The 17,354-nt window shown below is 47.1% G+C and overlaps 1 protein-coding gene across 2 annotated transcripts; it reads left to right on the top strand.

Annotated features, from left to right (window-relative positions):
• The first annotated feature begins 12,980 nt into the window (after window positions 1-12,980).
• On the top strand, window positions 12,981-17,237 carry BCKDK (branched chain keto acid dehydrogenase kinase). Of its 2 annotated transcripts, none has more exons than XM_057747680.1 (12): window positions 12,981-13,079; window positions 13,664-14,031; window positions 14,157-14,225; window positions 14,320-14,430; window positions 14,703-14,750; window positions 14,831-14,950; window positions 15,033-15,131; window positions 15,335-15,408; window positions 15,743-15,871; window positions 15,961-16,050; window positions 16,529-16,687; window positions 16,782-17,237. In XM_057747680.1, exons 2-12 carry the CDS (start codon window positions 13,837-13,839, stop codon window positions 16,924-16,926), a joined length of 1,239 nt encoding a protein of 412 aa, XP_057603663.1. In that variant the 5' UTR covers window positions 12,981-13,079; window positions 13,664-13,836; the 3' UTR covers window positions 16,927-17,237. The 2 variants fall into 2 exon arrangements, with proteins under 2 accessions (XP_057603663.1, XP_057603662.1); XM_057747679.1 differs by lacking the exon at window positions 12,981-13,079 and adding an exon at window positions 13,163-13,232.
• Window positions 17,238-17,354: the final 117 nt, after the last annotated feature.

The following is a 17,354-nucleotide window of genomic DNA, read 5'->3' as shown; positions in this document are numbered from 1 at the left end:
CTCTATCGTGGCGCCACCTGGCGAAACTTGAGCCCAGATCAGCGCAAAAGTCCCTCCTTTCCAAGCCTTTTGTGGTCTAGCTGAGCTCTCCCCTTCACAGACATAGCAGCTGTTGATGACCTATCTCACTTGTACCTCCCCTTCCTTCCCATTTGCGTTGAAACATCCCCCCATTTTATTTTTTTATTTTCTTTTTTTTCTTTTTTCTTTTCCCCCCATTTTAGAAGCTGCAACAAGTATCTCTTTACAATCAGGTTTTTTGGGGAAGATTTTACACTCACAGTCTTGATTTCCTCACTTCTTCCTTGCTATCCAGCACACCATAAACTAGCTCCTGCCCCCAACCTCCCCTGACAACTAATAGCTGGTGTCACCATGATGCTAAATTCAATAGATATTTTTCAGTTCTTATCATGCTTGACCTCCCAACAATATTAATCACTGTTGGGCACTCCTTCCTGGAACTCTGTCTTCCTCTGGCTTCTGTGATATTTCACTCTCCTGATGGCCCTCCTCTCTCTCTGCCTGCTTCTTCTCAGGTCCACTCCTTTTCTTTCAGACAATGTGGTCAGTGGAATAATGGCTCCCAAAGATGTCGGTGTCCTAATTCCTGGGACCTGTGAACATGTTAGTTTACATGACAAATGGGAATTAAGGTTGCAGATGGAATTAAGGCTACAAATCTGCTGATTTTAAAACAGATTATCCTATGGGTCCAAATGTAATCACAAGGCTCCTTAAAAGTGAAAAGGGGCAGCAGAAGAAGAAAGTCAGAGGGAGGTGTGACTGCAGAAGAAAAGCACAAAGAGATGCAATGTTGCTGGCTTTTAACATGGAGGAAGGGGGTCATGAGCTAGGGAATGTGGGTGGCCTGTAGTAGCAGGAAATGTTAAAGAAATGGATTCTCCCCTAAAGCCTCCAGAGAGGAATTTTTTTTTTTTTTTTTTTGGCCCACACCATGTGGCTTGCGGGATCTAAGTTCCCTGACCAAAGATGGAACCCATGCCCCCTGCAGTGGAAGTGCAGAGTCCTAACCAATGGACCATCAGGGAATTCTCCAGAAAGGAACCTCTGACATCTTGATTTTAGCACAATGAGACCCATGCCAGACTTCTGAACTACAGAACTATAAGAATAAATTCATGTTGTTTTAAGCCACTAAGTTTGTGGTAATTTGTTACAGCAGCAATAGGAAACTAATTCAGAGGACTAGAACTTAGGCCAGTTTCTCATCTCTTTCCACAGTTTTCTGGAGTGTTCTTATTATCCATGGCTGACATACACACCCACCCCACCCAACCCCCACCCCCTGCCATGAGTGATCTAAGAGGGAGGAAGGTAGAAACCACAGTATCTTTATGACTTAGCCTTGAAAGTCACATATTGTCACTTATCCTATTCTGTCAGGTCAGCCCTGTTCAATGTGCGAAGAGACTACAGAGTGATATAAATACCGGGAGGTGGGAATCACTGAGGATTTATTGCTGTTCAACAAGTCACCACAAAAAAAATGATTTAAGAGAAAAACAATCAGGACTTCCCTGGTGGCTCAGTGGTTAAGAATCAGCCTGCCAATGCAGGGGACATGGGTTCAAGCCCTGGTCTGGGAAGATCCCATATGCTGCAGAGCAACTAAGTCCATGTGTCACAACTACTGAGCCTGCACTCCAGAGCTCTGGGAAGATCCCATATGCTGCAGAGCAACTAAGTCCATGTGTCACAACTACTGAGCCCATGCACTGCAACTACTGAAGCCCAATGCACCTAGACCCCGTGCTCTGCAATAAGAGAAGCCACCGCACTGAGAAGCCCAAGCACCACAAAAAAGAGTAGCTGTGGCTCGCCACAACTAGAGAAAGCCCGCACACAACAATGAACACCCAACACAGCCAATAAATAAATAAATAAATAAATAAATAAATAAATAAATAAATAAATTTTAAAAATAGAGAGAAAAACAATCATTTTATTTTCTCTCATAGTTTTTAGGGGTTAAGAATTCGATAGGAGAATTTGGGCTGGGTAGTTCTGGCTCAGATAACTGCAGTCAGATGCTGGCTAATGCTGGAACAATGGGAGGCTGGTTACCTGGTCTCTGTCTCTCTTCTTGCAGTCTCAGCAGCTATCCGTGAATCCATGGAGCCTCTCTGTAGGGGCTAGTTGGGACTTCCTCACAGCATGTCAGACTCCAGGCTACAATAGCCAGTTTCCAAAGTTGTCTTCAATGATTTCCACCTCCTGGGATTCTTAACATTGTGTAGTTTCTTCCCACATGAAATAGGGCTGACCTGACACAATAGGATAATACAGAAATGATGGTTTGTGACTTTGGAGGCTAAGTCATTAGGATATTGTGGCTTCCATCTTGCTTCCTCTTAGATCACTACATCTGGGTGAAGCCAGTTGCCATGTTATGAGGACACTCAAGTGACCCTAGGGAGAGGTCCACTTAGTGAGAAACTGAGGCTTCCTGTTGACAACCAGCACTAACTTGCCAGACATGCGAGAGAGCCACCCTGGAGGTGGATCCTCTAGCATCAGTTAAGACTTCGCGTGACTGTAGTTTCGGGCAACATCTTTTTTTTTTTTCTTTTTTGGCGCACTGCGCAGCTTGCGGGACCTTAGTTCCCCAACCAGGGATTGAACCCGGGCCCTCGACAGTGAAAGCACAGAGTCCTAACCACTGGACCATCGGGCAACATCTTGACTGCCACCTCATAAGCAGCCTTGAACCAGAGCCACCTGGCTGCTCCCAGATTCCTGACCCAAAGAAACTGCGTGAGATAATAAATGTTTATTGTTTTGAGCTGCTATATTTTCACACAACAATGGACAACGAATATAGGGCAGTCAGACTGTTTACATGGCAACTCAGGACTCCAGTAAAAGTTCTCCAGGGAGCCAAGTGGAAGCTGCATTATCTTTTATGATCTAGCTTCATAAGTCATCACATAGTATCCCGTCCACTGTAATCACAAGTTTGCTTAGTTCTAATGGGAAGGAACACGGAACTTCGCCTCTTGATAAGAGAAGTGTCAACGTCCTATTCTAAGACGTTCATGTGGGCATGTTGGTGGGGCATCTTTGGGAAATACAAACTGCCACATGAGGCAATGCTATTTCCACCCATGTTTTCTCTTACTGCCTACAGGTCACAGCTTCTGAACTCTTACCTGAGCCCAGATCTCTCTACTGGGCTCCACACCCCATAGTATAAACTCTTCTTGGACGTCACCATATGATGTCTCACAGGCCAATCAATGCAATGAACTCCAAACTGAGCTCCTTACCTTCCCCAAACCTGGCCCTTCTCTGGGGTTTCCCATTTTAACCATGGCCCTCCCAATCCAGCCAAGCCACACCTCCTGGACTACCCTCTCACTCTCTGTCATCTATGTAGACCACTACCTTGGCTCAAACCACCATCACCTCCCACCTAGATAAATGCAGTAGCCTCCTCACTGGTCCCTCAGATATATTTGTCCCTCACCCCAAGATACATTCTCCGTATAGCAATCAAAGTGATCCTTTAAAAAATAAACATGTAGGGCTTCCCTGGTGGCACAGTGGTTAGGAATCCACCTGCCAATGTAGGGGACATGGGTTCGAGCCCTGGTCTGGGAAGATCCGACATGCTGTGGAGCAACTGAACCCGCGAGCCACAACTACTGTGCCCATGCGCCGCAACTACTGAAGCCCACGCGCCAAAAGCCCATACTCGGCAACAAGAGAAGCCATCGCAATAAGAAGCCCATGCATTGCAATGAAGGGCAGCCCCAACTCTCTGCAACTACAGAAAGCCTGCACGCAGCAACGAAGACACAATGCAGCCAATAAATAAAAAACTGAAATAAATTAATTTAAAAAATAAAATAAATAAATTTAAAAAAATAAAATAAAAATTTTAAAAAGCTGCAGTTTTGTCACTGTGCCTTTTTTAAAATTTTTAATTTTTTAATTTTTTACAATAAACTGCATATATTTAGAGTGTACAATTTGGTATCCCAATCTCCCAATTCATTCCCCCCCCAGCCCTCCTCGCTTTCCCCACTTGGTGTCCATATGTTTGTTCTCTACATCTGTGTCTCATTTCTGCCTTGCAAATCGGTTGACTTGTACCGTTTTTCTATAGTCCACATATATGTGCTAATATACAGTATTTGTTTTTCTCTTTCTGACTCACTTCACTCTGTATGACAGTCTCTAGGTCCATCCATGTCTCTAAACATGTCCCAGTTTCATTGCTTTTTACAGCTGAGTAATATTCCATTGTATGTATGTACCACATCTTCTTTATCCATTCATCTGTTGATGGACATTTAGGTTGCTTGCATGTGCTGGCTATAGTAAATAGAGCTGCAATAAACATTGGAGTGCATTTGTCTTTTTGAATGATGGTGTTCTCTGGGTATATGCCCAGCAATGGGATTGCTGGGTCATACGGTAGTTCTATTTTTAGTTTTGCAAGGAATCTCCATACTGTTCTCCATAGTGGCTGTATCAATTTACATTCCCACCAACAGTGCAAGAGCGTTCCCTTTTCTCCACACCCTCTCCAGCATTTACTGTTTGTAGATTTTCTGATGATGCCCATTCTAACCGGTGTGAGGTGATACCTCATTGTAGTTTTGATTTGCATTTCTCTAAGAATTAGTGATGTTGAGTAGCTTTTCATGTGCCTCTTGGCCATCCGTATGTCTTCTTTGGAGAAATGCCTATTTAGGTCTTCTGCCCATTTGTGGATTGGGTTGTTTGTTTTTTTGATATTGAGCTGGATAAACTGTTTATATATTTTGGAGATTAATCCTTTGTCTGTTGATTCGTTGGCAAATATTTTCTCCCATTCTGAGGGTTGTCTTTTCGTCTTGCTTATACTTTCCTTTGCTGTGCAGAAGCTTTGACGTTTCATTATGTCCCACTTATTTATTTTTGTTTTTATTTCCATTATTCTAGGGGGTGGATCAGAAAAGATCTTGCTGTTATTTACGTCGAAGAGTGTTCTTCCTATGTTTTCCTCTAGGAGTTTTATAGTGTCTGGCCTTACATTTAGGTCTTTAATCCATTTTGAGTGTATTTTTGTGTATGGTGTTAAAGAGTGTTCTAATTTCATTCTTTTACATGTAGCTGTCCAGTTTTCCCAGCACCACTTATTGAAGAGGCTGCCTTTTCTCCATTGTATATCCTTGCCTCCTTTGTCATAGATTAGTTGACCGTAGTTTATCTCTGGGCTTTCTATCCTGTTCCATTGATCTATATTTCTGTTTTTGTGCCAGTACCATACTGTCTTGATCACTGTAGCCTTGTAGTATAGCCTGAAGTCAGGAAGCCTTATTCCACCAACTCTGTCTTTCCTTCTCAAGATTGCTTTGGCTATTCGGGGTCTTTTGTGTTTCCATACAAATCGTAAAATGTCTTGTTCTAGTTCTGTGAAAAATGCCATTGGCAATTTGACTGGGATTGCATTGAATCTGTAAATTGCTTTCGGTAATATAGTAATTTTCACAATGTTGATTCTTCCAATCCAAGAACATGGTATGTCCCTCCATCTGTTTGTGTCATCTTTGATTTCTTTCATTAGTGTCTTATAGTTTTCTGAGTACAGGTCTTTTACCTCCTTAGTTAGGTTTATTCCTAGGTATTTTATTCTTTTTGTTGCAATGGTGAATGGGATTGTTTCCTTCATTTCCCTTTCTGATCTTTCATTGTTAGTGTATGGAAATGCAAGAGATTTCTGTGTGTTAATTTTGTATCCTGCAACTTTACCAAATTCATTGATTAGCTCAAGTAGTTTTCTGGTGGCATCTTTAGGATTTTCTATGTATAGTATCATGTCATCTGCGAACAGTGACAGTTTGAATTCTTCTTTTCCAATTTGGATTCCTTTTATTTCTTTTCCTTCTCTGATTGCTGTGGCAAGGACTTCCAAACTATGTTGAATAGTAGTGGTGAGAGTGGACATCCTTGTCTTGTTCCTGATCTTAGGGGGAATGATTGCAGTTGTTCACCTTTGAGAAAGATGTTTGCTGTGGGTTTGTCATATATGGCCTTTATTATGTTGAGGTAGATTCCCTCTATGCCCACCTTCTGGAGAGTTTTTATCATAAATGGGTGTTGAATTTTGTCAAAAGCTTTTTCTGCATCTATTGAGATGATCATGTGGTTTTTATCCTTCACTTTGTTAATATGGTGTATCACATTGATTGATTTGCGTATATTGAAGAATCCTTGCATTCCAGGGATAAACCCCACTTGATCATGGTGTATGATCCTTTTAATGTGTTGTTGGATTCTGTTGGCTAGTATTTTGCTGAGGATTTTTGCATCTAAATTCATCAGTGATAGTCGTCTAGTTTTCTTTTTTGTTAGTATCTTTGTCTGGTTTTGGTATCAGGGTGATGGTGGCCTCATAGAATGAGTTTGGGAGTGTTCCTTCCTCTGCAATTTTTTGGAAGAGTTTGAGAAGGATGGGTGTTAGCTCTTCTCTAAATGCTTGATAAAATTCACCTGTGAATCCTTCTGGTCCTGGACTTTTGTTTGTTGGGAGATTTTTAATCACAGTTTCAATTTCATTACTTGTGATTGGTCTGTTCATATTTTCTATGTCTTCCTGATTCAGTCTTGGAAGGTTATACCTTTCTAAGAATCTGTCCATTTCATCCAGGTTGTCCATTTTATTGGCATATAGTTGCTTGTAGTAGTCTCTTATGGGGCTTTTTATTTCTGCAGTGTCTGTTGTAACTTCTCCTGTTTCCTTTCTAACTTTATTGATTTGAGTCCTCTCCCTCTTTTTCTTGATGAGTCTTGCTAGAGGTTTATCAATTTTATTTATCTTCTCAAAGAACCAGCTTTTAGTTTTATTGATTTTTGCTATTGTTTTCTTTGTCTCTATTTCATTTATCTCTGCTCTGATCTTTATGATTTCTCCCCATCTACTAACCTTGGGTTTTGTTTGCTTTTCTTTCTCTAGTTTCTTTATGTGTAAGTTTAGATTGTTTATTTGGGATTTTTCTTGTTTCTTGAGGTAGGATTGTATCGCTATAAACGTCCCTCTTAGAACTGCCTTTGCTGCATCACGTAGGTTTTGGATCGTTGTGTTTTCATTGTCATTTGTCTCTAGGTATTTTTTGATTTCCTCTTTGATTTCTTCAGTGATCTCTTGGTTATTTAGTAGCATATTGTTTAGCTTCCATGTGTTTGTGTGTTTTACAGTTTTTTTCCTGTAATTGATTTCTAATCTCATAGCGTTGTGGTCAGAAAAGATGCTTGATACGATTTCAATTTTCTTGAATTTACCAAGGCTTGATTTATGACCCAAAATGTGATCTATGCTGGAGAATGTCCCATGTGCACTTGAGAAGAATGTGTAATCTGCTGTTTTGGGATGTAATGTCCTATAGATATCTATTAAATCAAGCTGATTTATTGTGTCATTTAAAGCTTGTGTTTCCTTATGAATTTTCTGTGTAGATGATCTGTCCATTGGTATAAGTGGGGTGTTAAAGCCCCCCACTATGATTGTGTTACTCTCAATTTCCTCTTTAATAGTTGTTAGCATTTGCCTTATGTATTGAGGTGCTCCTATATTGGGTGCATATATATTTATAATTGTTATCTCTTCTTCTTGGATTGATCCCTCGATCTTTATGTAGTGTCCTTTCTTGTCTCTTGTAACATTTTTTATTTTAAAGGCTATTTTATCTGATATGAGTATCGCTACTCCAGCTTTCTTTTGACTTCCATTTGCATGGAATATCTTTTTCCATCCCCTCACTTTCAGTCTGTATGTGTCCCTAGGTCTGAAGTGGGTCTCTTGTAGACAGCATATATATGGGTCTTGTTTTTGTATCCATTCAGCCAGTCTGTGTCTTTTGGTTGGGGCATTTAGTCCATTTACATTCAAGGTAATTATCGATATGTATGTTCCTATTACCATTTTCTTAATTGTTTTGTGTTTGTTTCTGTAGGTCCTTTTCTTCTCTTGTGTTTCCTGCTTAGAGAAGTTCCTTTAGCATTTGTTGTAGGGCTGGTTTGGTGGTGCTGAATTCTCTTAGCTGTTGCTTGTCTGTAAAGCTTTTGATTTCTCCACTGAATCTGAATGAGATCCTTGCTGGGTAGAGTATTCTTAGTTGTAGGTTCTTCCCTGTCATCACTTTAAATATATCATGCCACTCCCTTCTGGCTTGCAGAGTTTCTGCTGAGAAATCAGCTGTTAACCTGATGGGAGTTCCCTTGTATGTTATTTGTCGTTTTTCCCTTGTTGCTTTTAATAACTTTTCTCTGTCTTTAATTTTTGTCAATTTGACTACTCTACGTCTTGGCGTGTTTCTCCTTGGATTTATCCTGCCTGGGACTCTCTGCGCTTCCTGCACTTGGGTGGCTATTTCCTTTCCCATGTTAGGGAAGTTTTCAACTAGAATCTCTTCCAGTATTTTCTCCGGTCCTTTCTCTCTCTCTTCTCCTTCTGGGACCCCTATAATGTGAATGTTGATGAGTTTAACATTGTCCCAGAGGTCTCTTAGACTGTCTTCAGTTCTTTTCATTCTTTTTTCTTTATTCTTTTCTGCATCAGTGATTACCACCATTCTGTCTTCCAGGTCACTTATTTGCCCTTCTGCCTCAGTTAATCTGCTATTGGTTCCTTCTAGTGTATTTTTCATTTCAGTTATTGTGTTGCATATCTCTGTTTGTTTGTTCTTTAATTCTTCTAGGTCTTTGGTAAACTTTTCTTGCAACTTTTCAATCTTTGCATCCAATCTTTTTTCAAAGTCCTGGATCATCTACACCATCATTATTCTGAATTCTTTTTCTGTAAGAGTGCCTATCTCCTCTTGATTTAGTTGTTTTTCTGGTGTTTTATCTTGTCCCTTCATCTGGTACAGAGTCTTTTGCCTTTTCATTTTCTGTGTCTTTCTGTGGCTGTGGTTTTCAGTTCCACAAGATGAAATACTGCTGATACTGCTTGATTGCTGCCTGCCCTCTTGTGGAGGAAGCTGTCTAGCAGGCTCATGGGTGCTTCCTGATGGGAGGGACTGATGGTGGGTTGGGCTGGGTGGGCAGAGCTCAGTAAAACTTTACTCCGATTTGGTGGGCGGAGCTCAGTGACACTTTAATCTGCTTGTCTGCCAATGGGTGGGGCTGTGTTCCCACCCTGGTGGTCGTTTGGCCTGAGGCAACCCAGCACTGGAGCTTATAGGCTCTTTGGTGGAGCTAATGGAGGACTCTGGAAGGGCTCACACCAATGAGCACTTCTCAGAACCCCTGCTGCCAGTGCCCCTGTCTCCTTGGTGAGCCACAGCTGCCCCCCACCTCTGCAGGCAAACCACCAACACCAGCAGGTAGTTCTGGTTTAGTCTCCTATGGGGTTACTGCTCCTTCCCTCTGGGTCCTGGTAAGCACAATTTTTTGTGTGCCCTCCAAGAGTGGAGTCTCCGTTTCCCCCAGTCCTGTGGAGTTCCTGCAATCAAATCCCACTGGCTTTCAAAGTCTGATTCTCTGGGGATTCCTCCTCCTGTTGCTGGATCCCCAGGTTAGGAAGCCTGACATGGGGTTCAGAACCCTCAGGACTTCTGTGGTATAATTCTTCTCCAGCTTGTGAGTCACCCATCCAGCCTTTATGGGATTTGATTTTAACACGATTGCGCCCCTGCTACCGTCTCATTGCAGCTTCTCCTTTGTCTCTGGATGTGGGGTGGTTTGTTTTGGTGAGTTCCAGTGTCTTTCTGTCGATGGTTGTTCAGCAGTTAGTTGTAATTCCGGTGCTTTTGCAAGAGGGAGTGAGCGCACGTCCTCCTACTCCGCCATCTTGATTCTTCTCCTCACTGTGCCTTTCAATAGCTCAGAGAAGAAAGCCCAATGTTTCGACCATTTATTTAACAAATGTTTATCGAGCACCTGTTATGTGCCAGGGATTGTGTTAGGGGCACAGGATAAATCAGTATAGCAGACAAATATTCATACTCTGGTCTTACAGTTTAAGAAAAAAATGAGCAATTAATATGATAAATACATAAAGTATATAGTATGTTGCTGGTGATAAAACCTATGGATAAAATGAAGAGTAAAGCAGAGGGAATTACCTGGTGGTCCAGTGGTTAGGACTTGGTGATTTCAGTGCCAGGGACCAAGTTTCAATCCCTGGTTGGTGAACTAAGGTCCCTAAAGCCACACAATACAACTAAATAAATAAATGAGTAAAGCAGTGTGAGAGGAATGGGGGTGATTGCAATTTTATTTATTTTAATTAATTAATTTATTTATTGGCTGCGTTGGGTCTTTGTTGCTGTGCACAGTCTTTCTGTAGTTTCAGAGAGCAGGGGCTGCTCTTCGTTGTGGTGCACAGGCTTCTCATTGTGGTGGCTTCTCTTGTTGCAGAGCACAGCCTCTAGGTGCATGGGCTTCAGTGGTTGCTCTGGTGCGTGTGGGATCTTCCAGGACCAGGGCTTGAACCCGTGTCCGCTGCATTGGCAGACGGATTCTTAACCACTGCACCACCAGGGAAGTCCCTGTAATTTTAAATAGGATGATCAGGTTGGGCTTCATTCAACTGACATTTGGGCAAAAGCTTAGAAGAGGTGAGGGAATAAGCTATGTGGAAATCTGGGGAAAGGGTGTTCTAGGCAGAGGGAACAGCTAATGAGAGGTGGAATGTGCCTGGTATGTTTAGGGAGAAACAGGTGGGCCAGTATGGCTGGAGTCAGGAGTATGGAGAGGTGAGGACAGAAAGGAAAGAGGGGGACGAGTCGTTTAACCTTTCTGGGTCTCTGTGCCCTCATCTAAAATGAGTATAATCACAGTATCTACCTCAGAAGTTTGTTATGAAGATGAAATGAACATATGTAAATCTCTTAGAAGAGGGCCTGACCAATGGTGCAGTGATTCGTGGGGGTGCATGTCCAACTCCCACCGCCGGGAGGCAGCAGTGAGTCCGGGCCGGGCGCTGATCCAGCGCGCAGGGTCAAATAGGGTGAGGCCCTTTCCGGAAGCCTGCAGCCTCTGTGGCAATCATGCCTCGGCCACTTGAGCGCCAAGCTCTGGGTTGCTTCAAGCACTCCTTTGCTTCTCTGCGCACGCCGGCCTCCCCTCCGGGAGCACCCTCCCCTCTTCCTTCTTTTGGGGGCTCAAGCCCTGCTTGCCTCCAGCTGCCTCAGGAGCTGAGTGGCCTCCCTGCTTCACTCCAGGGTATTGCCAGGATGCGGGAAGAGAAAGGGTGGGAATGGTATGGGGATGAGGGGCGAAGAGGGACTCCAGAGACTCGGGGAGCCCCTTCCTCATGATCTGTGCAGACTTCCCCACAATTCCTCAGGCAGGCCAGCTGGTGGTGAAGGGTCCCACCTCTGCGGAAGTTTAAAGACAGCTTCAGGGAACTGGCTGGCTTCCCAGTGGTTAGGACTCTGCGCTTTCACTGCTTAGGGCAAAACTAAAGATCTGGCAAGCTGAGGGGTGTGGCCAAAAAAGAAAAAAACTTTTTCAAAAACGAAAACAAAACAAAAAACCTTCAAATAGATCGCCTGCTTCACTTACCCTTTACATTAAAATTTAAAAATATTTAGAACATACATAACCATGGTGAAGAAAAATCCTGTCGGTGCAAGTACACACAAACACACACTGAAAAGTCCCTCTCCCATCATCTCCTGCTTGGAAAAACTGTCTTTTCACTGGTCTCACTGATCCCAATCACTATCACCAGAGGGTTCTAAGGAGCAGATCTATCCAGTTAAAACCCTTCAGTGACTTCTTACTATCTCAGGACAAATGCAGACTCATCCTTCAAGATATGGCTCTGGTCACCTCATTCAGCCCCTCTTCTCCCACTCCAGGCTCCTTCCTGTCCTGACATGCCCTTCCCACTCCAGCTCCCAGACCTGGCCAAGTTCTACTCGTGCTGCACCTATACTGATTTCCCAGACCCTATTTGATGCTCCCATAGCCTCCTGTGGCCCTTGACACAACTGATGACGTGGAAATTGTCTGTCTTCCCCCTCAGGGCAGGGAAGGGTCTATTTATTTAATTCAACACCCAATTTCCTCTCCTGACACAGAAAAGTCACCTAATCAGTGTTCGTTGCTGGCATTAATTAGTAATGTTACTAATATTAATAATAATAATACCTGGACTTCCCTGGTGACATAGTGGTTAAGAATCCACCTGCCAATGTAGGGGACACAGGTTCGAGCCCTGGTCTGAGAAGATCCCACATGCCATGGAGCAACTAAGCCCGTGCACCACAATTACTGAGCCTGTGCTCTAGAACCCACGAGCCACAACTATTGAGCCTGCGTTCCACAACTACTGAAGCTTGCGTGCCTAGAGCCTGTGCTGGCAACAAGAGAAGCCAACACAACGAGAAGCTCCCTCACCGCAACAAGGAGTAGCCCCTGCTGGCCACAATTAGAGAAAGCCTGTGCGCAGCAATGAAGACCCAATGCAGCCAATAAGTTAACTAATTAATTAAAGGATAATAATAATACCTAATACAGTGTTATTTCCACACCTGGCACTATTCTAGGCATTTTACGTATATAAATTCATGTAACCAAGGAACCCCAAGATTGATACAACCTCATTTTACCAATACAGGAATTGAAGTATTGAGTAGTTTAATTAACTTGCCCAGATAGGAAATAGCTGAGCTGGGGTTTCAATCAGACGGTCTGGTTACCGCAAATGAGTCAAGAGTTAAAAGGAGAGGACGGGACCTCAGGGGAGGAATCCAGGTAGGGTTTGGTCTGTTCACTTTGCATCGAAGGGTCTTCTCGCCGTCTCCCATTTCTTTCCCACAGAGTCCATTTTTGTAGAGCAGAAGACAGAGGCCCAGAGAGACCAGATAACTCCGGGAGCCCTGTGAAGAGAGCTGTGGTATTTATTTGGGGGTGCTGGAGCAGGGACACAGCCGCGATGGGCGGACGCCGGGGTGCGAGTCCTCCTCACCAAACTACAACTCCCAGGAGGCACCGAGCGCCCATAGCCCACGCGACGTCACGGCGGCAGAGGGCGCAGGCGGCTGGGCTAGCCCGGCGCGTCGACTGTTGGGCCGTTGCTCTCGGACCCCGGCCCTGGCTCTGGCCCTGGCTCCGCGGTAAGTGGAGCGACCCGCGCAGGCCCTGCCCGCGAAGACTTCGCAGCGCGCGCCCGCCGCCTCCGCCGTTCCGCTGGATCGCAGGAGCGCGCGTGGACTGGGGGGGATGGGAGGCTGGCATCTACCGTATGGAGGCGATCCAGGCCGAACCAAGTGAGCCTGCGGAGGGAGGGATCCAGACGGGGACTCCCGAGCCGCTGTTTCCACGCAGCCGACCCTCGGGTGCACAATGCTGTGTGCCGCACGTACGCAGGGCCAGACTGCGGTCGGGGACTGAAGGCGCCGAATTAGGGGTTAGCCCCGCCCCCTGAACAAGGATGCTTGGGATCAGAGGGACTGCGAACAGGTTTTCGGGCTGGACGGGTCTAAGGATCCTCTCCCCTCCAGACTACCAGATAGAGCCTCATATTTAAGAATAGTAGCTCCGGAAAGCAAGGTTATCCAGGCTTGGCCTGTGCGTGTTTGGGGAGGTGGTTGAAGGGATGGGCAGAGATTGTCCAAACCTGATTATACCATTGCTTACGTGGAGAGCGAGTGCGTCTGGATTCAGATCCTTACAACCTCCCCTTTCCCCGCCTTTATAGATGGGAGCTGTTCCCTGGAGGCTGAGCTTGTCAGCATCCTCGACCGGCTCTCCCCGCTGAAGTCAGAGAAGAATCCCTGCCCACCCACACCCTTCTTGCCCCGTCTTGGGGTCGCCCCCGCCTATCCTGTCCTCAGCCCTATTGGCCGCCTAGTCCGACAAAAGAGCAGCACGATGATACTGGTTTCGGTGCTGGGGAGCGGACCCCGGGGCGGGACACCACTTCGGCCTCTCTTGGGGCCCGCACTCTCGCTCCGGGCGCGCTCTACATCAGCCACCGATACCCACCACGTGGAGATGGCACGAGAGCGCTCCAAGACTGTCACCTCCTTTTACAACCAGTCGGCCATTGACGTGGCTGCGGAGAAGGTGTGCAGCTAGGGCGGTGAGGCCTGGGCCTAGAGCTGGAGTGGGTGTCCAGGGAAGGGGTGGAGCTAATATGATGGGGGCAGGGTGCCGGAAATCCAGCGCTCAAGGGCCCTCTGCCCCTCCAGCCATCAGTCCGTCTCACTCCGACCATGATGCTCTATGCAGGCCGCTCTCAGGATGGCAGCCACCTTCTGGTAAGATTCCTGCCCCTGATTTTTCTCTTGATCCTGGAGCTCTGACCCAGCTACTCAGGCCTTGGCCCTAACTTCCCTCCTCTCTTTCTTCTAGAAAAGTGCCCGGTACTTGCAGCAGGAGCTGCCAGTGAGGATCGCTCACCGCGTCAAGAGCTTCCGCAGCCTTCCTTTCATCATTGGCTGCAACCCCACCATCCTGCAGGTGGTAAGGTGGCCTCAAGGGGGCGTAAGGTTTCCCTAGTAGAGAGAACCTGAGATCAGTGTGCCCACGGAATCAGAGTGGTAGACTTACCTGCCAAAAGGTTTCAGGGCCATAGAGGGCTTGGACCCAAGCCTTCACGGAGGCTTGAAAAGCCATGATGGGGTTTGAACCAAATGAATTGGGGTGGATGGCAATCCCCATAGGTAGGCATGGGTGGCTGTTCTCTACCTGGTGCCCAGAGCATCTTTGTGAATTCCCACACCTCTTCCTTGCAGCATGAGCTGTACATCCGTGCCTTCCAGAAGCTGACAGACTTCCCTCCGGTGAGGCCTGGCCCAGGGCAGGGTGAGGGGCTGAGAGGTCATGGCTGGACCATCCATGCTCATGACTCTGTGGCCTGCAGATCAAGGATCAAGCGGACGATGCCCAGTACTGCCAGCTGGTGCGACAGCTCTTGGACGACCACAAGGACGTGGTGACCCACTTAGCTGAGGGCCTGCGTGAGAGCCGGAAACACATTGAGGTCAGGGGCAGTGCAGTGGGGGCCCAGGCCTGTTGGGGGGCCTGGGAAGGGCACAGGGTTTCTGAGGCCCCACTCTTTACAGGATGAGAAGCTTGTCCGATACTTCTTAGACAAGACGTTGACTTCAAGGCTTGGGATCCGCATGTTGGCCACACATCATCTGGCGCTACATGAGGACAAGGTGGGGCAGGGGGACCTGAGGCCTACTTGGGAATGTCAAGCAAGGCAAAGGGACTGAGCCAGGAGCCTCCTTGGCCTGGGGACCCAGGCTGAGGGCTGGGGGAGGGCCTTGGGGCTGATTCTGTAGTCTAGAGTTTGCAAGCTTTTGGTGGCCAAGATGTGGGTGGAGGCGATCCCTGGTCCTAACCTTCTTTCTCCTGTCAGCCTGACTTTGTTGGCATCATCTGCACTCGCCTCTCACCAAAGAAGATTATTGAAAAGTGGGTGGACTTTGCCAGGTGAGGCTAGAACGGCTAAGGGGGTGGACATCTTCGGGCAGGGAAGGTTTGGGTCTGAGCCCTTGCCCAGGGTGTGGTCCAGGGCAGGGGTTTTCAACTGTGGCACTGTTAACGTTTTGGGCCAGATAATTCTTTTTTGTGAGGGGCTGGCCTGTGCTAGTCAGGATATTCAGAAGGATCCCCGGCTTCTACTCACTTAATGCTGATAATACTCCCCAGTGTGACAAGCCAGAACATCGCTAGAGATTGTGAAATTTCCCTGGGAGGGTGGGGACAGAAGCAGCTACAGCTGAGAACCACTGGTTGAGGTCTGAACCCTTGTTCCTGTCCGCAGACGTCTGTGTGAGCACAAGTACGGCAACGCCCCCCGAGTCCGCATCAATGGACATGTGGCTGCCCGTTTCCCCTTCATCCCGATGCCACTGGACTACATCCTGCCCGAGCTGCTCAAGAATGCCATGAGGTAGGCTGCTGGATATACTGGAAGGGGGCAGACAGAACCAGGGAGAGGCTGGGGCACCACCACCTACTCGTCTTTTTCCCCCTGCATAGAGCCACAATGGAGAGTCACCTGGACACTCCCTACAATGTCCCGGATGTGGTCATCACCATTGCCAACAACGATATCGATCTCGTCATCAGGTTTGCCCTGGGTGGGGGTTGGGGTGGGATGGATGGGGGTTCCGGGCACTGTTTCTGATTTGCTGAATGATTTCAAGCCAGTACCTGCTCGACTCTGAGATTTAGTTTCTGGCTGGACAGGATATTCTCTGTTCCTGAGATTGCCGTAAGCTGGAGTGGATCTGGGGCCACCTACACAGGCCCCAGGAGTCTGTCCTTGTCAGAAACTGAGTGGCCCAGAGTAGGGAAAGTCAGAAATAAACAGTCTATGGTTCTGGGCTGAGAATAAATGTCAAGTCCTGTGAGAGGGTACAAGCAGTCAGTGGCAGCGGTGAGGATGGAGAAACATAGCTGACAAAACACAAGGTCCAAGAGCCCAGGTGGCCACATTACACGTTCGGGTGGAAGGGACCGGAAGCCCGACTTAGCACTGTCTGCTTGGGAGGTAGTAAGCCTCCACCAAAGCTGATCCAAACCCCTATCATCGTCATCCTGCCAGGATTTCAGACCGGGGCGGGGGAATCGCTCACAAAGACCTGGATCGAGTTATGGACTACCACTTCACTACAGCTGAGGCCAGCACCCAGGACCCCCGGATCAGTCCTCTCTTCGGCCACCTGGACATGCACAGTGGCAGCCAGTCGGGACTCATGCACGGGTGAGGCTCCACCTGGCCAGAATGGAAGGGTGGGGGGGCCCCCGGGAGACGCAAGCCTCTGAAGTCCGTGTCCTGTCCCCCTGCCCATCCCCAGTTTTGGCTTCGGGCTGCCCACATCACGGGCCTACGCGGAGTACCTCGGTGGTTCCCTTCGGCTGCAATCCCTGCAGGGCATTGGCACGGATGTCTACCTACGGCTCCGTCACATCGATGGCCGGGAGGAAAGCTTCCGCATCTGACCCCGCAGCCCTTGGCCTGCTTGCCTGCCCAGGCTGGGCCACATACCCTGGCAGGACCTTCCGGGCCCAGCAGGGTGCCACCCTGCTCCACATACTGCTGCATCTGGGGTCTTAGGGCCCCAAACAGATGGACTTACATGGAGCCAGGCACTGCCCCTCCTCAATAGGGTCTACTGCTTCCCTGCCTCCAGGCCTCAGAGGGGAGGAAGTGGGGACCCTTGGGGTCTCCAGCACCAGCTCCATCATTCTTGTTCCTGGAGAACCCCCATTTTGATCTGCTGTTTGTTATTAAAGTTCACATTTTGAATGCCCTCTTGGGCCCCGTGCGGGCAGGGCAGGTGAGCCTTTGTTTCTGCCCCCATTCAGGTCCCCTGGGCCCTTGAGTCTAACTAGTTCATGTCCCAGTCTCTAAACTGTCCTCACAGCCT

This window comes from Hippopotamus amphibius, chromosome 9 (assembly GCF_030028045.1).
Source record: "Hippopotamus amphibius kiboko isolate mHipAmp2 chromosome 9, mHipAmp2.hap2, whole genome shotgun sequence".
NCBI lineage: Eukaryota > Metazoa > Chordata > Mammalia > Artiodactyla > Hippopotamidae > Hippopotamus > Hippopotamus amphibius.
The sequence above is the reverse complement of the archived record's forward strand: the minus strand, read 5'-3'. Positions and strand labels throughout refer to the sequence as shown.